Source organism: Phoxinus phoxinus (assembly GCF_949152265.1).
Source record: "Phoxinus phoxinus genome assembly, chromosome: 17".
Classification (NCBI taxonomy): domain Eukaryota; kingdom Metazoa; phylum Chordata; class Actinopteri; order Cypriniformes; family Leuciscidae; genus Phoxinus; species Phoxinus phoxinus.
In genome coordinates this window covers 5013403-5036785 of record NC_136892.1, presented here as the reverse complement: position 1 = coordinate 5036785, position 23383 = coordinate 5013403, and the positions used below count along the sequence as shown (strand labels likewise).

The 23383-nt window shown below is 38.7% G+C and overlaps 1 protein-coding gene across 1 annotated transcript in view; it reads right to left on the bottom strand.

Moving 5' to 3' along the window:
- Positions 1-23383, bottom strand: part of nsg2 (neuronal vesicle trafficking associated 2) — a 44023-nt gene that overhangs the window by 2085 nt on the left and 18555 nt on the right. The window contains exon 4 of the mRNA XM_079586542.1: positions 895-1005. Within this exon, the coding sequence (XP_079442668.1) occupies positions 895-1005 (111 nt within the window). The remainder of the gene's footprint in view (positions 1-894; positions 1006-23383) is intronic.

Here is a 23383-nt window from a genome sequence, read left to right as displayed (position 1 = left end):
TGTTGTTTATGCTCAAACTGCAACATTACACACTAACTAAAGTTAGAAAAGTGAAATCATAATCAACCACCCCTTTAAGTGATTGCAATAAACTTAATATATTGTTTACATATATATATATATATATATATATATATATATATATATATATATATATATATATATATATATATATATATGTCAAACATTTTAAATGAGTAGTTATATATATTTCACTGTCAAGCACAGTCGTACCTCTTATTTTTGTCTGATTTTTAAATAATGTTTTGCTTCAAATCAAAGTTTGTAATGCTACGATTCACCTTGCAGCTGGTTGGCTTTGTTTCATAGCGTAACACTTTTTTAAAATCCCTATGGGAGAAATGAATGGGAAAAAATACTTCTGGAACCAACGGGCAGAATTATGTTGCACTCTATTATTGAGACGTGTTCGTTCCCGAAAAACTCAAGACTACAATGGAGGCGTTTCAAGGAGTTCAGAAACAGTGACACTGATATAGAGACGAACTCCCACTGGAGGGACTTTGTGTTTTGTAACTTTGCAGAAATTTTTCATGATCAAACAGCAACATTACACACTAAAGAAAGCTGACAAATGTAAAAAGGCATAATAGGATCCCTTTAAAGAAATATATTCAGGAATTTTGTCCACAAACAATGTGGGCTTGAGTATCACTTTCAACAACTATTTGCAGCGACGTATGTGTGACATTTGAACTGAATGTTCATCACTAAGCAACTGGATTTATTCATAACATTTGACAGTTATAAATAAGATTAGAATGGACATAAAAAAAAGTTTTCCAAAGGTTTTGAGATATTTGTAGCACAGAAGTGTTTTATTTAGCGCTGGCGTGTTGTGTTTAATGAAAGGTTTTGTGTGTATCCTCTTACCTTATACACAAAGCCATCAGGGCAGGTGTGGTCATAGGTGAAGGCTTTATACACCACCAGGAACACTATGCAGGCCAGAAAAGCCAAGGCCAGTACGATGAGGATGGTCACCTGTATGTGGAAAAAGACACAATTCATCACACGCTCCTCCAGCAGTTCTACAAGTCTTTAAAGTCTAGCTGAATTGCAAAAAGGTCATAACATGTATACTCTTCCAAATTGTGTATTTGTTTAAAAGTGATTTATTTCTAGTGTTTCAAGCTGGATTCATGACACAAATGTATGAAAGACATACATATATGTTTTTCTCACATATTATAATAAATGGATTCAAATGTGGACCTTGGCAATAATCAAACCAATGCAAAACAACACCCGATTTCAAGCTCTTCAAGCGGTGTGTTTTCTCTTAACCTCTGCAAAGACAGAACTGGGGCTAAAAGGTCCGGTGGAGACAATAGTGTGATCGCATCTCTGTTGTCTTTTTTCCCCAGCAGTGCTAATTTTTTCACTTCACTGTCATCTTCAAGTACATTCACCTCACAAGATGCAGTTCAATCTGTCACACCACATTTGTCTCAACAAAGCAGCTTATACAATAAATCTATGTGGCCCACACAAAAAATCAGAGGCAATCCTCGACCAGACCAGATTCATTTGTCAGGGGTGATTAGTTCTGTAAATAGGGAGGCCACTTTCAGTGTTTTAGTCCCAGACACAGCAAATGGATGTTTTTGAGCTCTGACTAATTAGAATTATGCAAACGAAAATGAGAGATAAATGAGAGAAAACCATTTGACATCTGAATATTTCCGAGCTCTTGCAGATATTGAGAAACGCCTGTGCTGTCAAAGCGCTGCAAACCTTCCTCTGAGAGTCCGTTTACACATTCAAAAAAACGTTTAATGCATTTTGGCTGATTTGGGATCAGTACCGTTTTCGTCTCCATGTAAACTACAAAAACGATGTCATGTGAACCATGCATATTGAGGGCGCTTTCACACTTGGTTCGATTGCCTGTTCCGAACCCGAGTTTGATTATACATTATACGTCATCACAGTGTTGTAGTCGAGTCACCAACTGTCGAGTCCGAGTCAAGTCTCGAGTCCCAGTGTTCGAGTCCGAGTCCAAGTCCGAGTCACCAATGAAGAGTCCGAGTCGAGACCAAGTCGAGTCACCATTACCCGAGATCGAGTCCGAGTCGAGTCTCGAGTCCTGTGTTTGAGTCCGAGTCGAGTACACTGTATTTTAAAGATACTTTTGTAAAAATGTAAATAAGTTTAGAGATTTTCATTGAAAAGGGATTAAACAATGTTGCGGTGTCCAACTGTAGTGTCATCAATAGTGGTTCACTTCCGCGATTTGGTACAGTTGCGTTTATATCAGCAGCAAACCGTACTGGAGTTCACATGAACCACCCTTTTTAAGCGGACTCGAGTACGGTTCGCGGGTGCGCACCCGAGTTCGGAAGACAGCGTTCACATCATCCAAACGAACCAAACTCTGACGTCATTCGAACCCGGGTGTGCACCAAAAGTGCTAGTGTGAAAGTGCCTAAGTGTCTATAGGCGTATAGATTCTTTTCAAAGTGACGTCGCCAACTACTGGCCTGGCAGCAGAATACAGCACTTTTAGTCGTGTTTGCGGATCCATGTGGCAACGTTTAAACAATATTGTCGTCTGTACGTTAAAACAACATTGCTGTGTAAATGTACCCTAAATCAATCAAAAACTACAAACCTTGTATCAAAATTACCACAAGAGTAACTGATTTTGAGAATACAGAGGGTGTATAACTGAAATAGAAGTTTGAGTAAATATCAGATGATTGGAAATGTTTCTAGTTATTTTGGTTATGCTGCAATGACCAGTGAACTGCCTACCTAGACAGCGTCATCATAAGTGTGCACCAGATACAAAGATGGTTCCAGAATAGGCAGTATTATGCAGTCTCCTAAGATACCTAGTTTTAGCCAAAACCTAAGTCTACACATACATAATCCTGATACATTCGACTGAACAGCAAAACAGCTTGAAAAGCAAAACTGCCAAGAGTATTTGTCTTCTGACACTGGAGGATTTGTTTTCACTACTTTTAAGCATAAATAAATGAAAAACAAGTGAACAAAAAAAAATCTACCATTGATACAAGACCAAATATATATTGGAGAATTTGGGACATAAGATCCGAGCCAAAGATAATAGGAGAGTGTTTAGAAGCAGATTGATCCATCTGGATAAACATTGGAAGACATGTATTTCATTCAGTAGCAGTACATCAAACCATAGACAAATAGTTAATTAATTAAAATTGACTATTTTACCCAAGAGGGTTTTAGCCTATTTTTGTAGGCTAAAACCCGCAGACAACTTGGCATTTTAGCACTTCCGGTTCCATTGTCCTGAAGTCAATATTTTTTTAAGGGGTTGGAAGTTAAATACTTAAAACAAGGTCTATCATAAACACAAGCTCAAGATATGTTCACATTTTATTCTATGACACAAAGCCAGCAGCCATATCACCCTGTAGCCCAAGACCGGTTGCCCACTGAAGCTAAGCGGGGCTGAGCCTGGTTAGTACTTGGATAGGAGACCTCCTCCTGAGAAAACCAGGTTGCTGCTGGAAGAGGTGTTAGTGAGGCCAGCAGGGGGCGCTCACCCTGGGGTCTGTGTGGGTCCTAACGCCCCAGTATAGTGACGGGGACACTATACAGTCAAATAGCACCGTCCTTCGGATGAGACGTTAAACTGAGGTCCTGACTCTCTGTGGTCAATAAAAATTCCAGGATGTCCTTCGAAAAGGAGTAGGGGTGTAACCCCGGCACCCTGGCCAAATTTGCCCCTTGGCATTGGTCCATCATGGCCTCCTAATCATCCCCATATACGAATTGGCTTCATCACGGTCTCCTCTCCACCAGTAAGCTGGTGTGTGGTGGGCGTTCTGGCGCAATATGGCTGCCGTCGCATCATCCAGGTGGATGCTAAGGAGATTCCCCCCTTTCACAAGTGAAAAATAAATATACCAGAATGTATTTTAAATACATTTATTTTATGCTAAGTGTACTACAAATACATTTACATATACTTATTATAAATACCATGCAATTGTACTGTTGGTATACTTCGATATTGATATACTTAAAGTCTGCTACATTGTAACAACAAATTGTGTACTAAAAATGTAAAGTATATCTTTAGTTGGACCTCAGCACTATTTCTGGATAACTTGAGTATAGTTGATTGTGCTAAAGTGGAACTATTACAAGTATACTTCAGATACAATTTAAATATCTTGCATTGAAAGACAAATATCATACTATCCATAATAGTGATATTAAAACACATTTTAGAATTATTAAGAAATGTGCATTGTGCAATAAAGAAGCACTCCAAAGAAAGATAATTATAATATTTATATCAGTAAGTCTCAAGTGATATGTTGGTAAATGTTAATGGATTTGTAGTATACTTCGCATGAAATAAATGTTTTTTAAATACATTTTGGTATAGGTTTTTTTTAACTAGGGAAACATTTATCTTGAAAATGTGACTAAATGGGACTGCAGCACTGTCTCTATATTTGTGTTTTGTCTCATTATTGTTAGCTTAGCAACATGCTAATGTCAAACCTTGCAAATCAACTGTGTGGACTTCACGCAAGCACTATTTGTCTGGCCTATGTAGAGCTTATCAGGTTTGTTACTTAGGGTCCATTCCAGTTTTGGATATGTCAGCACACGGTTAAGCAGACCACCGGGGTTTGGAACAGGGCCATTTTGTTGTCTTCCTTGTGGTTGGGCAGCTTTGTAGTAAAGAATGACATTACTAGAGATGCCTGATGGGCACAAATAGTGATGAGGAGGCAAGGATGCAAAATATCAACTGGACTGATTTTAGTAGCACATGACCATTATCTGTTTTTCTCTCTCTCTCCATTTATTCATTCTCTCAGCACAGATTAAACAAGTGTACAGCCTGATGTCCTAGGCAAAAATTGGCCCCATTTGTACCATGTTGCTAAGCGGTGGGACTTGCGCCAAAATGGCTGGGTGCCTTTCACGCTCTAGATTTGAACCACTTTAGTGGTTTAAATCCCTCCTGATGAGACATTTTCAGGTATGTTTTTATGGGGGGAATCCTGCATGAAATGTGGCTATGGTTTGCAGCAGAACGTCTATTAATGCTTAACTGTCTTTGTATACATTCAAATACTTTTTTTTTCCATTACCGTCCCCAACAAAAGAAAGAACGGGAGTCTCAAAAGATTCATTCTGGCAAATCAAATCCAGACTGAGGACAGAATCGGCATACAATGAGGTCACTCCGCCTCAAATGTCAACGTGTTTGTGGCACACAAGACATCCCACCATCTGCTTGTTTTTTCATCATCACCCCCACAAAGTGTATTATTGTGCCTTACTGATGAGCCTCAAGGTTGTAGAGCATTTTGTTGTTGTTTTTCTTGGTCCCCAATGTTGTTTTTTTGGGTGGTGGCGGTGGGGGGGGGGTTAGATTAATCTATGTTCAGAAAACCATAATCCCCAGGGTGGATTTATTCAATAGCACATCTTCTCTGGAGTGCTAGGAGTATTAATGCGTTATGCTGATTCTGCATGTATATTTATATTTTTATAAATTATATACTTTCCCCTATTTCAACTTGCCTCACTCCAAATGAACATCTCATGCATACTGCACGCAACGTAAAAGTACTTTCTCTGTCTTGAAAGCCCTAATCTGATTGGTTGACTACAATTTATGGTATACACTTTTAAATGATTCTGCCTGAAAGCAAGGTTGTGGGCAGGGTTGTGAGGGTTACTTTAAAAATGTATTCCACTACAGATTACAAGCTGTAAATTGAAATCTGTAAAGCGTATCATTATTTTGCTCAAGGTGAGTAATCCAATTTAAATACTTCAATACTTCTCCAAAACTGGCAATTGTTTGTTTAAGCATAACAAAAATAAAGGAAAAAAGGCCAGTGTTGCTTTTCAAGCAAGTTTACGAAATAACTAGTTATTTTTTTTGTACAAAACAATTTGTTTTCTAAAAGTCCTTTTAAAGGGGTCATGACATGGTTTTTATTTTATTTTATTATTATGTTCCCTTAGGTGCAATTATAGTATTACTATAGTTTTTTTTACAAAAAACTTTTAAAATGTAGTGATTTATGACCTTTTCCCACCCTGTTTCTCATCCTCTGATTCAAACAGTCTGTTTTGGGGGTTTCCCCTTTAAGAGTTCAGTGTTAACGCCCACTGTTATGATTGGCTAACGTCAGTGCCTATGCATCAATTATTAACGCCCCCAGCCAGAACATTCGCGGATTTGGCGTATTTAAAAAGTAGTTTAAAGTTTTAAATACATTACTTACAGTTCGCGTCGTCGTTGTTGAGCCCAGAATAGTCGGCACGGACTTATCTTTGAGCAACAGTTTTCTGGCAAAGCCAGCATCATTTTGGGATTTGTTCTCAAAACAGTCATCCTTCAAATGACTGAGGCGTCTGCAAAAAATAAAGTGCATCCATTTTTCCCTGACGACTGGATCTTTCGCAGCGTATTCAAAGATGTTGTTTGTCCACAGCCAGGAACAGCACATCTGCGGCATCGTAATTTCCCTGTACACTGACCCACTCGCTGTCCGTCGACTGAACACTTGTGAGGCGCGCAGCGCGCGGCCGCGACAACGATACGAAATGAGCGTAGTTGCCTTGCGCTTTAAGCGTAGTTGTCTTGTGCTGGAGGCGGTCTATATGCAAACGCTGGTACGTCACTTCGCACCGTGACGACACTTCTTACCATGGATCCAGAACGAGCTGTATTTAGAGCTTGATTAAATAAATGATTCGTTTATAATGGGGAAGACGTCTTAAGCTATGAAACTTGCAGGACGTTGTAATGGTACAAAGACCTCTTATATACCAAAAGATCAAGGCAAATTTGGTTTCTCATGTCATGACCCCTTTAAGAACAGCTCATATTGAGATCTGTGCAAAACTGCTTGTGCTCATTGTGGTAAAGAATGATTCGCTTCAATAATCTGAGCACTCAAACTTATTTAACAGTTATATTGGGAATGATGGCTACTGTACATCTATACATGTTTAAGGACAGCTACAGATAAACCCACACTCTGAACAATGAAAGTAAAGCGATTCAAACTGCAACATTGTATCAATTGAAGTCCCTATTTCAGTAAAAGGAAAATTGATTTACAGGTCTGCAAATGCCCTTTGTAAAGAGCAATCAGACAAACAGTGACATGTTTAACCAATGCCGTGAGTTTGGGGGTGGGTGGGACTATCTGTTTGACAATTAATAGCAAATGGCGAGTTTTGGGGAGATTTAAGAACAGTGCAATTTTGCTAGTGACTAATGACACAACTTTTAAAATACACAATACAACTAGTAAAAACACCACGTTGCTATCCTATAGTATGCATTGTTCTCCAATGAACTTCCGTGAATGATGTGATAGCACATTATTACATGCCCCAAAAAAACTTGACATGCATATCCAAAAAATTAAAATCATAAACTAAAACTTAAATCAGGTTATGACTGTAGCCATGGTCATGGTAACCATCGTCAGTCTTTGATGTCATTAGCAGTGTTCGGAAGTATAGGCCCCTTTTGCGTCGATGTCACAATTACGTCACAGCGTTAGCTGGAGGCAAAACAAAGGAAAAACTAGAGGCAGCCAGTACAAACCAGCACTGATTCGGCTACATAATAAGGAGCTTAAAATATTATTATTATAATTAAATGTCATCTTGTTGTGTTGTTGGGTGCAATAATCGACAGAGTACAGGCTCCAATTAAAAAAAAAATTTAATTTGAATAATGTTTTCTAAACTATTGTGATTATTTTTGAATCATCTATGATTCTATAGCCTACATTGTTGCGTTTGATTGTGACTAGACTTTTTGAAGAACCTGGTAAGAAAGAATAATCAAATACCTAATTAAAAAATGGATTTGCTGTATCTGGAATTTTTATTTCTAGAAAATATTCACATCATTAAAATTGCACTTTAATGTCACTCTTTACATGGTCATCTTCTGGCCTTGGCGCTGACTAGACAGAGCTTCGGATTGTACCACACAACACAAGTCTTGTGCGTGACCATTCAACACATAGTTATAGGAATCTAAAGATTAATATGCCCTCAGTTTCTCTTTATGCTTGGTTTCTCTATCAGGTAGGTGTAGATGTTAGGCCACTCAACCGAGGTAGTGTTAACGTTAATCCTGTCAGATCGTCCATCCCATTGAGTGAGCGTGTTTGGGTCGCCCAATCTGGTTCCCTCCGTTAAAATGAACTTTTGCAAATAACAATCGCGGTCCTGGACAGTGAGTGACCTTACACATTAAGATAAAATCTGATTATCTCCAGTCATTGTTAAAAAACAAGCTAACAAAACTTGCAAACTGGCGTTAGTGAAGCGGCCAGGGGAATCGTTCTAACTACACCTAAGCTCCGCCCACAAAAAAAATTGTTTACTAACTGAAAAGGGGTCTATAAGAGAGTGCCCAAGATATACGTCATCAACTTCTTTGTCTGAAGGAGATGTGCAAGCAGGCCCAAGACATGGCATCAAGACGCAATGTCTCATTCCCCTATTCAGCAAACCATAGTTACAGACGTAATGGTAAGACGTTCCCTTTCGAAGTTGAACTGAACACTGCATTTTGGATTGACACTATGGGGAACAAATACCCCCTCCACCAAGCTGAAGGAATGCCTGCCTCACTAGGGGAAAATATGCACAATCTTATTGGGCTTAGCTGACTCAATGGATTATTTAACCAGTCAGACCATCAACCCAGGGCACGTTCATTCAAAAACTCACATAGACCGCCTAGTGGTAACACTCCCTAAGCTTTCATCAGCCAATAATAGAAGATGTCCTTGCTCCTATGCTCTTGCAGTAAGCAAAGTTACAACCTTCCTTTGCTGGCCATTTTAGCCCCAAGAACAGAGCTCTTAGGAATAAATGGCTTAGCTATGACAGCCTCTTGCTCGACACAGCTCTCAGAGAGTACTCTCCAAAGGGAGAATATTTTAAATTACAACCTTGGATGATACCACTACTTTCAAGGGGGAGATATTGAAACTTCTCCTCAGTGATCCAGTCTTCCTAGCTGAACCGCTTTCTATTGATCACCTCCCTCAGGTCTTGGCTCTTCCTCCTAGCATCGCGCCTCCTCTGAGCTCTATATCTTGAGGGAGGAGGAGCACGAGACACTCTGCCTCTGGCCCTGCCTCCGGTCATCAGACTGTGACAGGCCAGGACCCCCTAGAGGCTTAAAGCGGAGACTTGTATCGGTACAGGACGTACTACTTTAAATGCGGCCGACTGCGGCCTCACCTCTAAACTTTCCGACCACCGTCTCTACAGACGTGCCAAAACGTTCAGAGGGAGAGAACGGGGGGATCAATGAGAAAATGATTATGTCCACCAGGTTCAACCACAAGTGCCTCTTCGTTACCACCATTGCTTCCATTTAACGACCAATGGTAGCGGCTGTTTGATTAGTGGCCTGGGGGGATAAGTTTGTGGTACGGAGCAGTTCAGCGACTGCTTCAGGAGACAACCCCTGATCCCGATCTCTCATAAAAAAATCCCCGGCATCCTGGCCAAATTCCCCTGTTGGCCTCCGTCCATCATGGCCTCCTAATCATTCCCATATACTGATTGGCTTCATCATTCTTGTCTGCTCTCCACCAATAAGCTGGTGTGTGGTGGACGTTCTGCCGCAATATGGCTGCCCACCTTTCCCACAGTATGTAAAGCACTTTGAGTTCCTAGAAAAGCGCTATATAAAATTATTATTAGATCTGCCTGGTAGGCCTGCGACACAGCCATAGTGTGTAGTCTGACCTGCTGCTACATACGCCATGCCATTCAAACACAAAGTAGTCTGTAGCGGCTTAGATGACAGGACAGGAGCCTTCAAATAGGAAGATAGCTGTGAGAGCTCTGAAGATAGCCCTGTGAGAGATAGCTCATAAGCGCTTCTTCTACAGGTGGCATCCTCACACATCCCTGCTCGCTCAATCCTTCCACGATTTCTCCACTTCCGTGCGAGATGGGGAAGAAAGGCGAGGCTCATGGGGGAAAGATGATTATGGCCTGACAGGAAACGCTCATCAAGTCTACCATGAGCCGTTTCCTGTCTCCCACACCCCACGCTAGATCCAATCTGGTTGTGGTCTGGGCCATAACATCCAACAGCTCCCTGTATGCGACGTTGAGAAGGCTCAGAACAAACGTTATCTTCGACGCTACGCCACTTCAACCACATCCGCCTCCTCCTGGCTGGATGGTGTCAGCAACATGTGGATCAGATTCTGCTAGAGATTGAGGAATGTGAAAGAGCTATTCCTTTTTCGCCAAACTCAACCTGTGATCCCCCTGACTTCAGCATACAGTGGGGCCCTAGCCGCGAGGTGCAGATGCTTGTCCTCAATTCTTCGAGAATCAGGCTAAACGTGAGCAGAGCTTCCGCACTCAAGCACAAAACGCACAGGTTGTGTGTGTCCTCAGCTGTCAAAAACCTGGGACATGGAGGCACACACTTCCTGAATCGCTTGCTTGGTTTCTTCATAATTCCACGTTCACCACACGCTATTTATACAAACGGCCTGAAGACAAAATAAAGTATCATGCCCTCTTATAGGGCTTGTCAGCCAATGAAAAAAATGGCATGTTCACAGTTGCTTCACACACCGGTTACACTGACGGTCAATCCAAGACGCAGTGTTGAGTTCGACTACGAAAGGGAACAGATTTTCTTCTTTCTTCTCTCTAGACATCAATGACACTACAAAGTAGCGCTGTTTGATTCTATTATTTTTGTATTGAGTCTGTCCTCTTTTATTCTCGTGTTTTTCTCCTCTATTGGTTTTCCATCATGCTTGGTCTATAATACTCGCCGCCTCTCCACTGCCTTTTGATAAATGCTGCAGTTCTCTCCCACCTGAGTGTTTTGCAGTTCAGGTCACCATTTGCTAACCTCTGTGACTCCATGTTTAGTCTTATTCGGACGGTAATTGTTTCTCATGGGAGGGAATGTAAGGTATTCTCAATATTTACAGTTGATTTTATTTCCATTCAAATCCAGAATGTAAGTGTTTTTCTCCCACCACCCGTGTAAAAATCCCCTGCCAGATTACCTACTGTTTTTTTGACAAACACCAAGGTCATGTGGTAATTGAATTGCCGTTCGAATCCATATCTCTAAGTTGACAAGAAGAGATCTATTTAAAAATAAATCACTGTTCAAATCCTTTTTGACCACTGCCGAGCACTGTACACTAACTGTTGCTCTTCACTTTGATTTGCATGCATTTTAAAGATACACTTTTATTACTGAAATGTTGGAAAGTATTTACAAGAACAACATTCACTGCTCCACCTCAGCGAGTGGGAGCTGTTATGAACAAAAGGGGCAAAGAAGAATAGCGGAAAAGCAGGTACGCAATAACATTTTAAAATATACAAAATATAAACCAAGCTGCTTAATAAACTGGAGATTTAAATCGGATACTTTTATTAAATTAAGGCGAGACACGGCAGGCAAAAACATAGTTTTTTTTTTTCACTGGTCAATTGAGATTTTGGGATATTTGTCTTCAATAACATGTCTTCTTTCAAACTTCTGGTGAAAAAAAGTCCGAAACACACATTTAGGTCTTTATTTTAGTACACTGTCTATTTGCGTCTGTAGATTTCTCATAAATTCAACAAAAGTTGGCGTTGTAAATCAACACGCTGCTCCGCGGTCGCTGCCTGCACCGTCACCACATACACCACTAGAAAGCGCTCTCTCCTGTACAATGCTGTCGGATCCAAATATGGTAATTTCCTTTTTATCAGCAACCAATCTTGAAAGTAAAAGGGCTGAATGGGCAAAATCTTTAAAGCCCGTTTTCTCAAAATTACTTTTCTCTCATTCTCCAAGTCTGAAATCTCCACTTCAGTCGCACCGATATACACCAAACCTTCCAGTCTTGTACCTAGTTATATTATGAAGACATTTACTGAGGGATTTGTATATATATTATTCCTAGCCTGATTTATATAAAATTTTATTCCAAAAAACATGGCGAAAATCATTTTTGTAAGGCTGTTGACATATATTCTGATTTACAGGATAACAAAAGTAGATATCCATAAATCCCTCTGTAATTTTTTCCACATCTAATATGTGAACACAATGAAACAATAATTTTGAACCTGGCTTTATCCAATACTCAGATTTAGTTTTTTTAAATATATGCAAATTAGCGCATATTTAATTAGATGTTGCCTAATTTGCATATTTAAACATTAAATTACAGAAAACTTGTAATACATTTTTTATCATATCTCATTTCTGGTAATCAACTGCGAAAGTTTCATGGTGATATCTGCTAGTTAAAAATGTTACCCTATTCAATATGCTTTTGTTCTATTATTCCAAGCATGTGACATTTTATTTAGACAATGACTAGGTAAGCAGCGCATTCATAGGATCACAAAACTAGCTTTTTCACCAATCATCTTCTGAATGCCTGAGTTTTATCACTGAGGTGCCATGCTAATTTTTTTTTACAGATATCCACATGAGAAACAATTACTGTCCAAATGGGGATTTTGAAAGAGTTTTTTAGCTTGATAGAACTTTGCTAATGTTTTTGATTGTTCCTCCAAGATGCATTTGTATAATTACCATAATCATAGCACAATTTAATTTAGGCACTGTATCCTTCCTGATACGCAAGGTTAGGATTGTGTTTTTTCCCCCCTCAGTTTATTATATGTCTGGCACTTAACTGAACCAGTGTTTCAAGGACATTGTAAATAACTTCATAAAGGACACATGTTTCTTGTGTAGCTGAATGATACATAGATACTTAAATGAATACTTACGTTATACTTTTTACATAGTTACATAGTTACTTTTTTTTATTAATGAAACTCATTGTTCACCAGCGTGTTACATTGATCTCAGTGCTGCTGCTGCTCAACTTTCATAAAGTCACCTTGAAAACAAAACTTAAATTATTTTTTTTAATGGGATATCACAGTACTTACAATAAATTATTTATCTGTGCGCAGAATTATTTCCATTTAAATTAATGTGCCCTCGTAATCTTTATGAGTCAAAATCTGCTAAGGGGTAATAATGGAAAAACAGTTGTAAAAAGTGATTAACAGTTGTTAACAAGATCAGCATTTTCATGGGTTTAAATAAAAAAGAAATTCTATAAAAGACAATAAAAACAACTTTGATAAAAATATTTACTTGATTTTCAAAAAACAACTAATTTGTGACTGCCGAGTGTAACATTTTTGACAATCCAAACATGTCAGTGTCTCGGTAACGTAATTTATTTAAAGGGCACATATTATGCCCCTTTTTACAAGATGTAAAATAAGTCTCTGATGTCCCCAGAGTGTGTATGTGAAGTTTTAGCTCAAAATACAAAAACAGATCGTTTTTTACAGCATGTTTAAATTGACACTTTTTGGGGCTCAGAAAAACACGCCGTTTTAGTGTGTATCCCTTTAAATGCAAATGAGCTACTGCTCTCGGCGCAGAGGGCGGAGCCAGCTCACGCTCAGAGCCAGGACAATCTCATCTGATAATATCAAAACAGAAACTCTCAGTAGCGGTTTTCATTTCGACCCAGAGTCGGACAGTGATGCCCACAGAGTCAGAAATGTTGTATGGAGATAGAACAGGTATAGTTTAGTTTAATTACGGTTATAACGTATTTGTCATCTACTTTTATCCACTATTAATACAAGCCTGCTGTAGAAGACCCCGTCCGAATGATGGCCAAAAATATACTGATAAGTTCAATGAAGTTATTGTACATCAAACAAACAATGAAGCGTCAGTTTAACTTCAGAAAATCACTGTGAGAGCTGAGTAAACACTATAAGAAGTGTGCATTAAAGTCTTATCCATAAACTCTCTCTCTCCCTTTCATTATCATCAACATACACAGCGAATTACACAAAACACTCGTTATAACTAACAGTAAACAAATCTATACACACCTTTTCAGGGGGTGCTTAATAAACAAGTAAGCTTTATATCCGTAAAACAACTATTTGAACTGTAATAAAGTACGCGCAGTTCATTGCTGCCATGATCAGTGACGTTAGTCCTGTCGCTTCGGAGACTGTACGCTGGATCACGAACAGTTGTACTGATCAATCCTCGAGTAACAACAGGAGTAAATGAAGACTGCTATGTTCATTCTTACATCCAACAACAAAACACCTCAATCGCTTTCGGAGACACTCTAGTCTACAGCTGCTCCAGCGTCGAAACAATGGCGGACTGTGTCCAGCTCACTCAGGGCGGGTCTATGCTAATACAGCAGTGTCAGTCAACAGTAGTGGGCGGGGCTTGTGTAAAAGTACGTCACATTGCCCAGAATCTGAGAACGGCTTGTTCTGACGGCTTATGATTTATGGGGATTTTAAAAAAAATCACTAGGTGGATTTTGATCATTATAGGGTGGTTGTGTACACACACTGCCAACACACATTTGTTCAAACACCATGTAAAAGTGAATTTTGCATAATAGGTGCCCTTTAAGCCAAGAAACTAACTTAATAATGAACTATTATTAAGTAATAATAAATTAAACAGTTCACCTCTCATGCATGTTATCAAGACCGTCAAAAACTTGGCTGTCAGTTGCAATATTAGAAAACTATTAAAAACTTTGAAATCGATATAACACACTGATGGGTATCAATCCGTTAACTGATACTTCATCCACATCATTTAAATATCATGACATTGATGACTGTCAAAAATTAATGTGCATAATACACGGTAATATGTACGAGAAGCAGAGGTCCAGTGAGTTCACGCATTTCCTGGAAACCCAATGTATTATCATCGCTTTCCGAGAAGAGGGAGAAAATGGCAGCCTGAGCGGCCTCAGCTGTCCTCAACCGTCTGTCAGAGACGATGACGTGCATAATACATAACACACGTCAGTATCAATTTATTCTTCACATGCTGAATTGAATAGGAAAGATCTGGGAACTGAGGGAAATACGTCACACTGCATGCTAAAGAGAATAAACACCAATCCAATTGACAAATTTCGCCAGGTTAGTGAACATCGTTTAACGTGTTGATTTTTAATGGACATTTTTTTATGCACGAACTATGCATTCTGATTCTGAAATTCCTGATTTTAATATTTTCAATAATTTTCTAATCTAAACTGAGCTGAGAATTTTGGCAATAGATGAACTGTTAAATGAGTGATATTGCGATGAGTCCCTGTAGTCGTCCAATTTGACTCTCATAATTGCTGATGTAATGTATATTATAAATTTGACAGGTGATTTTTTAAAATAAAATGTAGTTTCATGTCGACCATGTCAGACCCTGCGTCTCAGTGTCCATACTATCCACCCTAAACAGAATGTGAGATTAAAATAAGTGTGTCCCAAAGTATAGTATGTTGAAAAGAGTACATGCCAGAAGTCCCTGGATGGTTGATTTCTCGAAGTGTGGATCCGTGCTCACTCTAAAGGCTAATATTGCCCGCAACACACTGCGCTTTGGAGGAGGAACTACAAACACGAGTAAAAAGTTTAAAAAAAACTATAAAACATGGCGGATATGCGCAACCGATGGTGGGAGGTTCAGATAAAGCTTTGAGTGTCTAATCAAAGTTTAACCTGATAAAAAAAAAAAATTTATTTCATGTTATCTGTGTCATATTCCATCTGCAATAAAAAAGTGGACTTTTATAAAGATCCGTTTGGCCATTAACTTTTAAACGCATCATTATGCATTAATATGAGGAGTCTCCACATGAAAGACCCGCGACTGCAGATCAACGTGCTTCTGCATTTCACTCCGATACGGTAGGAAAATTAAATTAAATGGAGGATTTTGACTGTGACAAGATGATTGACAAGCCAGTTTACTGTGACAGGATGTGACAGAGCAACCGTTACAGACGCAATTGTATGACGTGATAGTATGTCCCAAAGCTTGCCTACTTTTTGCTACACACTCAAAAGTATACTTTTTCTTCACAAAAAGAGTACATACTTTAGGGTGCATAACTAGGCGAATTGAGACGCAACAATATTCACTCCTGGTATTATATTAATTTGAGGCCACAATTTCAGTTTAGCAAAGCCAAAAGGACAACATCCTTATCTTATGGCCACGCTGAATGGACATTGAGTTTTTGTCAAAGGAAATTTTATCAAATTGATTATCTTGTATCTCTAATCTGTAAAAAACAACAACTACAACAAAAAACAGACTGCACAACATATCAAATTTATACAATTAATTAAACTAAATCCATCCACTCTTGGGCACCGCACACATCATTTGTTTTCTAAAGTCTCACTTACTACCAGGTACTTCTGTTCATCAAGATCCACCATCTCTCTACACAAGTTGCTTGTTTGTCCAGGTTCATAAATATGGAACCAACTCCCAACCATTTCCAGAATGAATGACTAACGAACGGCTGACACCTCCTCTGATGCTGAATAAATGAATGTTTTTGGAGATTTTGATCCAAACACTCCAATTATTTCTCATTTACTAGAATACAAGCAAATGGCTTTCACCACAAAAACATCTGAAGTGGGAACAGTGGATCTTATTTGACAACACATCCACTTGTATATACACAATCAAACACAGATATGAACAACATGTATAACCGATATAATACCTTAGTTAATCATTTTTAAACAGCCACTGCATTATCTTTTATACAGTAAGTTCCTTTTAGTCAAGGGTATACGCAGTCTGTGCCCGAAGTGAGGGCATCAAAGCAGAAATGGAGGGGATGAAATGGTGTGATCTGAATACACTGATGCAAATGCCCTTTTTTCCTTGAAATATGAGGGGAAAAAAAGAAAAAAAAATCCTGCAATGTATCCTGTTTCTGAACATGTTTGCTTCCTTAACTCTTTCCCCGCCATTGAATTTTCCGGCTTTCACTGTTATGAGGTAGGGGCGCTATTACAAATCTTCTGAATGATCAAAACACAGGAGAAGAAGCAGAAACAAGTGATATATGTAAGCAGATACACAACATTAAACGGCATATAAAAAATTAAAGAAATGACGATCAGGACGAGCTACAGGACTGTGAAGCTTTAGAGGTGTTGACTCGATCTACTCCATCTGTGTTTTGATCATTGCTTGTAGTATTTGACAAAAACGTGATTTTCTCAGCTTTTTGCACAAAATGTTGATTTTGTTTTTACTGAAACTTAACTTACATTTTTATGAAAATAAAAAACAATGCATGAAGCTAGAATATAATTTTTTTTTTTCAAGAGCAGGGTCTGTTCTTTCTTTTAGTTTATTGTATGTTCAGATATTCAAAAAAAAAATATATTATGGGGGCCATGAAACTTTGTGAAAATTATCAAAATTGTTGGTACTGGCTGGCAAGTTTTTTCAAAAACGCTGGCGGGGAGAGAGTGAATTACTTGTTCATTTATTTTTCAGTTTCACTGTTAAATTGCCATACCACAAAACTATATTACATGTTAAAATGCTTTGAATCATTGATCTATCAAATCATGGTCAGTGTCCACCTGTCAATATTAAAACGCCTTAATTTCCTGCGTGGACCTAGACGTTGTCTTGCCTTCTTATGCATGCGTTACACATTATCCTGAAATGTAAATTGTAAAATGTAAATGGATCATCATCCATTCCTGTCAGTTTTTGATTCCCACAACATAATTCCTTTGTCTTTTCGATGTTCAATTGTAGATGAGCATTGTCAAACCACTGAACAAGGTTTCCAATGTGCTCAAAATAACTGGCCAACCCCAGTGTTTCCTGTGTTATTGGTCGAGTCTTCTGTAACGTTGGCTGAACTCAGAAAAACGAGGGAGATTAGGATCCATATGCAGAGAGTTTATTAACAGGATAAAAACACAACTACAGACTAGGAAAAACAACCAAAAAACCAAGGGACAGAACTGAGTACACCGGCGATACAACCATCCCAGGACAAGACTTAAAAAAATAACACAGGAAACACTGGGGTTTAAATACACAAGAGGTAAATGGCAAACAAGACACACTGTGAACTAATCAACTAGAAAACTACAAGTTGACTTTGAAAAGGAGACCAGACAGGAAGTCCACAGGTATCATAGCCCAGTTGTTCTGAACACTCTTTTAAACCAATGCCCTTTAGAGCATCTGGACCGGTCATTTGGTTTAGTTTAGTTTCAGATAGTATCAAGGTCAGTGTTTCATTATTCAAACCACCTGCAATTATTATCATATTGTGAATATTTTTTAAACTATGTGGGTCATCGTCATCATACACTTGAACCTGTTTCCGCCGTCTGCCCATCATTGTGTTTATGGTCTTTGTTAAATTTCTTCTCAACTTCCTCTTTAGACTGTATTTATGCCTCATTTATCTTACATTTAACATCTTACATCAGGGGTCATCAATGTTATTCAGGACAAGGACCCTTTAGGTGATAGAGACACGGAGCAGGAACCCCTGATTCAAAATGTACCAAACACAGACACATTGAGAGCCTTTGATATTAGTTATATTGTTAAGACAGAAGATTAGAACTACGCACGTTATTGTTGTTGCACACGCATCACTGTCTTTATATTACTTAAAATTTAGATTTTTTTTAGGTTTTAATCACAATTACTTAAATGGATTTGCAGCCTTCTCATAAATTTTAATTTTGCAATTCATCTGAACTTCAAGTTTACTAATAATTCACTTAACTTTAGCTATAAGATTACAAACATTTCACATTTTATTTGTACTGATTGATGTGTCCATAAGAGAGAAAAAAAAAATGTGATGTGTATTTTAATGTGTAAGCAACGGCTCCACCATAACAAAAATAGCAAAATAGGGAGACATTTAAGTCATTACTTTTACAAATAATTAGAAAAGAATAAATAAATAAAAATACATTGATACGAATACTTAATTTTAATATTTATAAAGCCCAAAAAACGTGCATCCATCCATTATAAAGGGAGGGGGGATTAATAAAGGTAGTAAAAATTCCTTCTGAAGCGAAGCCATGGGTTTTTGTAAGAAAAATACCCATATTTATAACTAAACTAAAATAACTAGCTTCCGCCAGACGACCGTACGCATACTACGAGAGTGATACAAGAGTAACCCGTGACATGTGCATGACTTATGATGATGTTAGACGCCTCTCGCGGTTTAAACAAAAACACAAACGTATGGCTTCACTTCAGAAGGCCAGGACATTTTTTTTTTATAACTCTGATTGTATTCGTCTGAAAGAAAAATGTCATATACACCTAAGATGGCTTCAGAGTAAATCATGGGCTAATACATTTTTGGGTGAACAATCCCTTTAAGCATTTTTTCCTTGGAAAAAATATCATGCCTTAAAATAACTTGAATGTAACTCTACAGCCTTGCCTCATCAAGTATACGCAGTTCTATAAATATGCAAATGAGCCCCGCCTCCACTCACTCACTCAGCTCAGAGATCCACTGGTTGACGATCACACGTTGATCTGATTGGATTCAAGGTCGTTTGTGACGTCAGAAACACCAGCGATTTCAAACCGTGTTTTTCAGACTGTCTTTGGTTCACTGCAGTTTTAAGGAGAAAATACTCAGCAATGCTGTCGACTTATGAATCTGCACATGGTTTGTCTTAAAGCATATTAAAAACACCACATAGACATACAAACAACATTAAAATATTAATTTTCACCACAGGGGGAGTTTAACCAAAAAATATTTGTGATCAAACATTAATTGGCAGACTTCTGATTGAAGACGGTTGCTTTAGGTCTCTGTTAATTCAGGGTTTGTTGTTGGGAAAAATCTAACCTATTTTCATTTGAACCACCGCCTTCACACAGAAATTATAACATGTAATCGTGCCATTCAATAATTCATGATTACTGCAACAATTGCAATCGTTAAAAAAATAGATCCCAGCCAATACTCTCAAAACAGTCACAGGTATTCAACTGAGTCTTCGGTCCATACCTGAACCTGCTGGTTTATAGCATCTGTCTATATTTTGGAAGGAGATGGATGACGTTATAATCCGAACATCCTAATGGAGAATGTAACCTTGGTACACATTCTGGGATCCTGCAGATTTGGTTCAATAAGACTTTATTCCCTTGTTCCTGGCCTTGTCCTGCTGCCTCTGCAACAGCAACAATCGCCTACAAACACAGCCAGACCACTTTCCTCTCCATATGTGTGAGCAGCCCATCTGTCACAATTTCCTCAGGGGTTCTGGGACTCTCAGTTTCATCTACTCTTGCCGCATAACAGCGGTTCCCACAAAGCAGTGATGCCAGTCAATAAATAAATCAATGCATCCCTGAGCTTGAGATGTCGGAGGACTCATTTCCCCCAGAGTAACTCTGTTATGAGATGTGAACCAAGGCTAACCACAGAGAGTGTTAAAAAAGATATCCCAATTTTAGTTTTATTAGATAAATAATACCTTAGACATCTGCTTTCAAAATTACCTCGGCTCCAGCCTAGTACGGAGGGAAACAGCAGAGACATTTTGAAAAAAAAACAAAAAAAAAAACAAGCAGTTGTGGGATTAGTCATCTTAAGCTTCATCTGTTCCTAAGCGTTTGCTACAGACACACAGCGGTGAAACAGGGTGAGGAGAGGCTTGGGAAAATCACAGTGACGCATTGGATGTCAAGGGAACAGAAAAGACTTGGGTGTTTATTCAATATCCGTGAGGAGTCAATGCCAGTCTGTTTCCTCAGACGTAAATACGGCCTCGCTCGGTTCGCTGACTGAGGCTGCAGCTTAAGGAATCATAGGCATGTAAAAATGTTGATGAGTGATGAAAATGCTGTCCCATAAGCTAGACAACATAAGATATTTTGTTTTAGAAATTTCAAAGCAGAATTGCATGTCCATTCCAGAGAAGGCAATCCCAGAATGTAGGGCAAAAATTAAGTTTATTTATATAGCAAATTTCATACAGTATGGTCATTCAAAGTGCTTTACACACAAAGGAATTAAAATAACCAAAAAGACTGATCGGTGTAATTAAATATTGATTATTGTAAGCAATATTTTCGCGTGAAATACTTTTTTTTCTTTATTACAGTATCACGCCAATAACTTAGCAACATGCTAACAGCAAACTATCGGTATTGAGTTAAGGTTTCGGTTTATGTCTGTAATTCATGAGGTAATGTTGGTGTCGTACAGACAATTCACACAGAACATGTTTCGGCATGCCATTGCGCTACTTTATAACATTATCCTATGTAAGCATACTTTATGGATGGAAATGTGTTTTTGACCATTGCGATGCAGTGCCGTTTTGATGTAGCGCACCTCATCCCTTTCAAATCAGTGGACCAATCAGAGGCAAGGGGGTGTGATTACCAATTAAATACTGATTATTTGAATAATTGCAAAACATTCTCATGATTAAGTCATTATTGTATATTGATAATTTTCGAATAAAGGTCAGCACTATTTGACATTAAATTGAAAGTTTTCTTTAAGATGCAATAAATCCTACGCATATTAAAACATAGGCTTTGGGCCGCTAATTTTTCAAACTGATTATGGCCTAATTACCATGAACATTCCATATTCATAATAAATGTTTTGAATCAGCCAAAACCAACCAAGTTTTAACACAGAAACACAAATAGAAATCCCTTTCTATTTCATAAAAAGTGAGGAGGAGAAGTGACACGAATGACATAATTCTCCTCAGGGATTGGACAGACATGTCAAGTTCAGCTCCAATTACTGTCTTAATATGAGTCAATTAGGACGGGTGTCTTTGGAGATACCGGAACTGAACAAAAGAACAATCTAAAAGACAAAACTATTCATCGGAGAATCCTTCAAAATGTTTAAGCCCAAAAGAAAAGAGAGCTGCTAAAAAAAAAAAAGTAACCCAGAGCCAGTTCTAAAGACATTTCACGTTTTAACGGTGACAGAGGAAACCGCTCTATAAGAAACATGAAAATGCATCGTATGGGACAAACATCTCATAGTATTTGTTCTTTCACAGTATCAACATGTGGGTATATCCTGGCTCTTCCAAGCTTTATAAGGGGAGTGAATAGTACACTGTAAAAAAAAATCTAACCTCCCCAACTCAAAATTTTCTAGTGACTGCTGGTCACAACTAAATTTTTCAATTGGCCCAAGTGAAATTCTGCTAATTTAATTTGATCAATTTGCAGAATTTCACTTGGGCCAATTGGAAAAATTTAGATGTGACCAATCACTAGAACATTTTGAGTTGGGGAGGTTACAGTTTTTACAGTGTACCTTAGATTTTGAAGCCAAAAAAGTGCATTCATCCATCATAAAATTAATCCATACGACTCCAGGGGGTTAATAAAGGCCTTTTGAAGCGAAGGCCTTCATAAACTATAATCACTGGCTTCCGGTAACGTCCGTACACGAGTCAACCTCAAAAACTCAGTACCATTCACTCCCATATATATATAAATTAATATAACTCTGATTGTGTTTGGTCATATACACCTATGATGGTTTGAGGGATATCATTTTTAAACGTGAAACTAACCCTTTAAGATATTAATTAAGCATGTTTAATGCAATTATTAACACATTTACCCAATATGATATTATTATCGCTTTCTGATTGGAAATCGTGAGATTAAATTAGTTTTTTGCTGCCTGCCTTTTTATTTTAGGGAAAATGTAATCATTTAGCAGAAGCTTTTATCCAAATGAGGAGAGCAATAGCAGCAGTCAAACCAACAATAGATCAGCAATATGCTGTGACCAGTCCCAGTTAGAAGCACAATCATAATATTTTGGGAAGTCTAGACTTTTTATTTCTCTCAAAAGGGAAGTTGTATCTGTCAGTAATCCTGCAGTGTTAATCTGACTTCCTCTCAAATGTATTCAACTAGCGATGTGCAAACTGCTTCTCAGATCCACCGCAGAGCTAAGGCTTCAGTGGGGGGTGATCAACAATACGGCAGAATAACAAGCCTGCCTCTCCAGGGCCGTGTCTCTCACACCAGTGAGCCTGTGGGCATTCTGGCCATTAGCCCTGCTAACAGGCCGAGAGAGAGCGAGAGAGAGAGCGAGAGAGAGAGCGAGAGAGAGAGAGAGAGAGAGAGAGAGAGAGAGAGAGAGAGAGAGAGAGAGAGAGAGAGAGAGAGAGAGAGAGAGAAGAGAGAGAGAGAGAGAGAGAGAGAGAGAGGAGAGGGGGAGAGAGAGAGAGAGGGAGAGAGAGAGAGAGAGGAGAGAGAGAGGGAGAGAGAGAGGGAGAGAGGGAGAGGAGAGGGAGAGAGAGAGAGAGAGAGAGAGAAGAGAGAGAGAGGGAGAGAGAGAGAGAGAGAGAGAGGGAGAGAGAGAGAGAGAGAGAGAGAGGAGAGAGAGAGAGAGAGAGAGAGAGAGAGAGAGGAGAGAGAGAGAGAGAGAAGGAGAGAGAGAGAGAG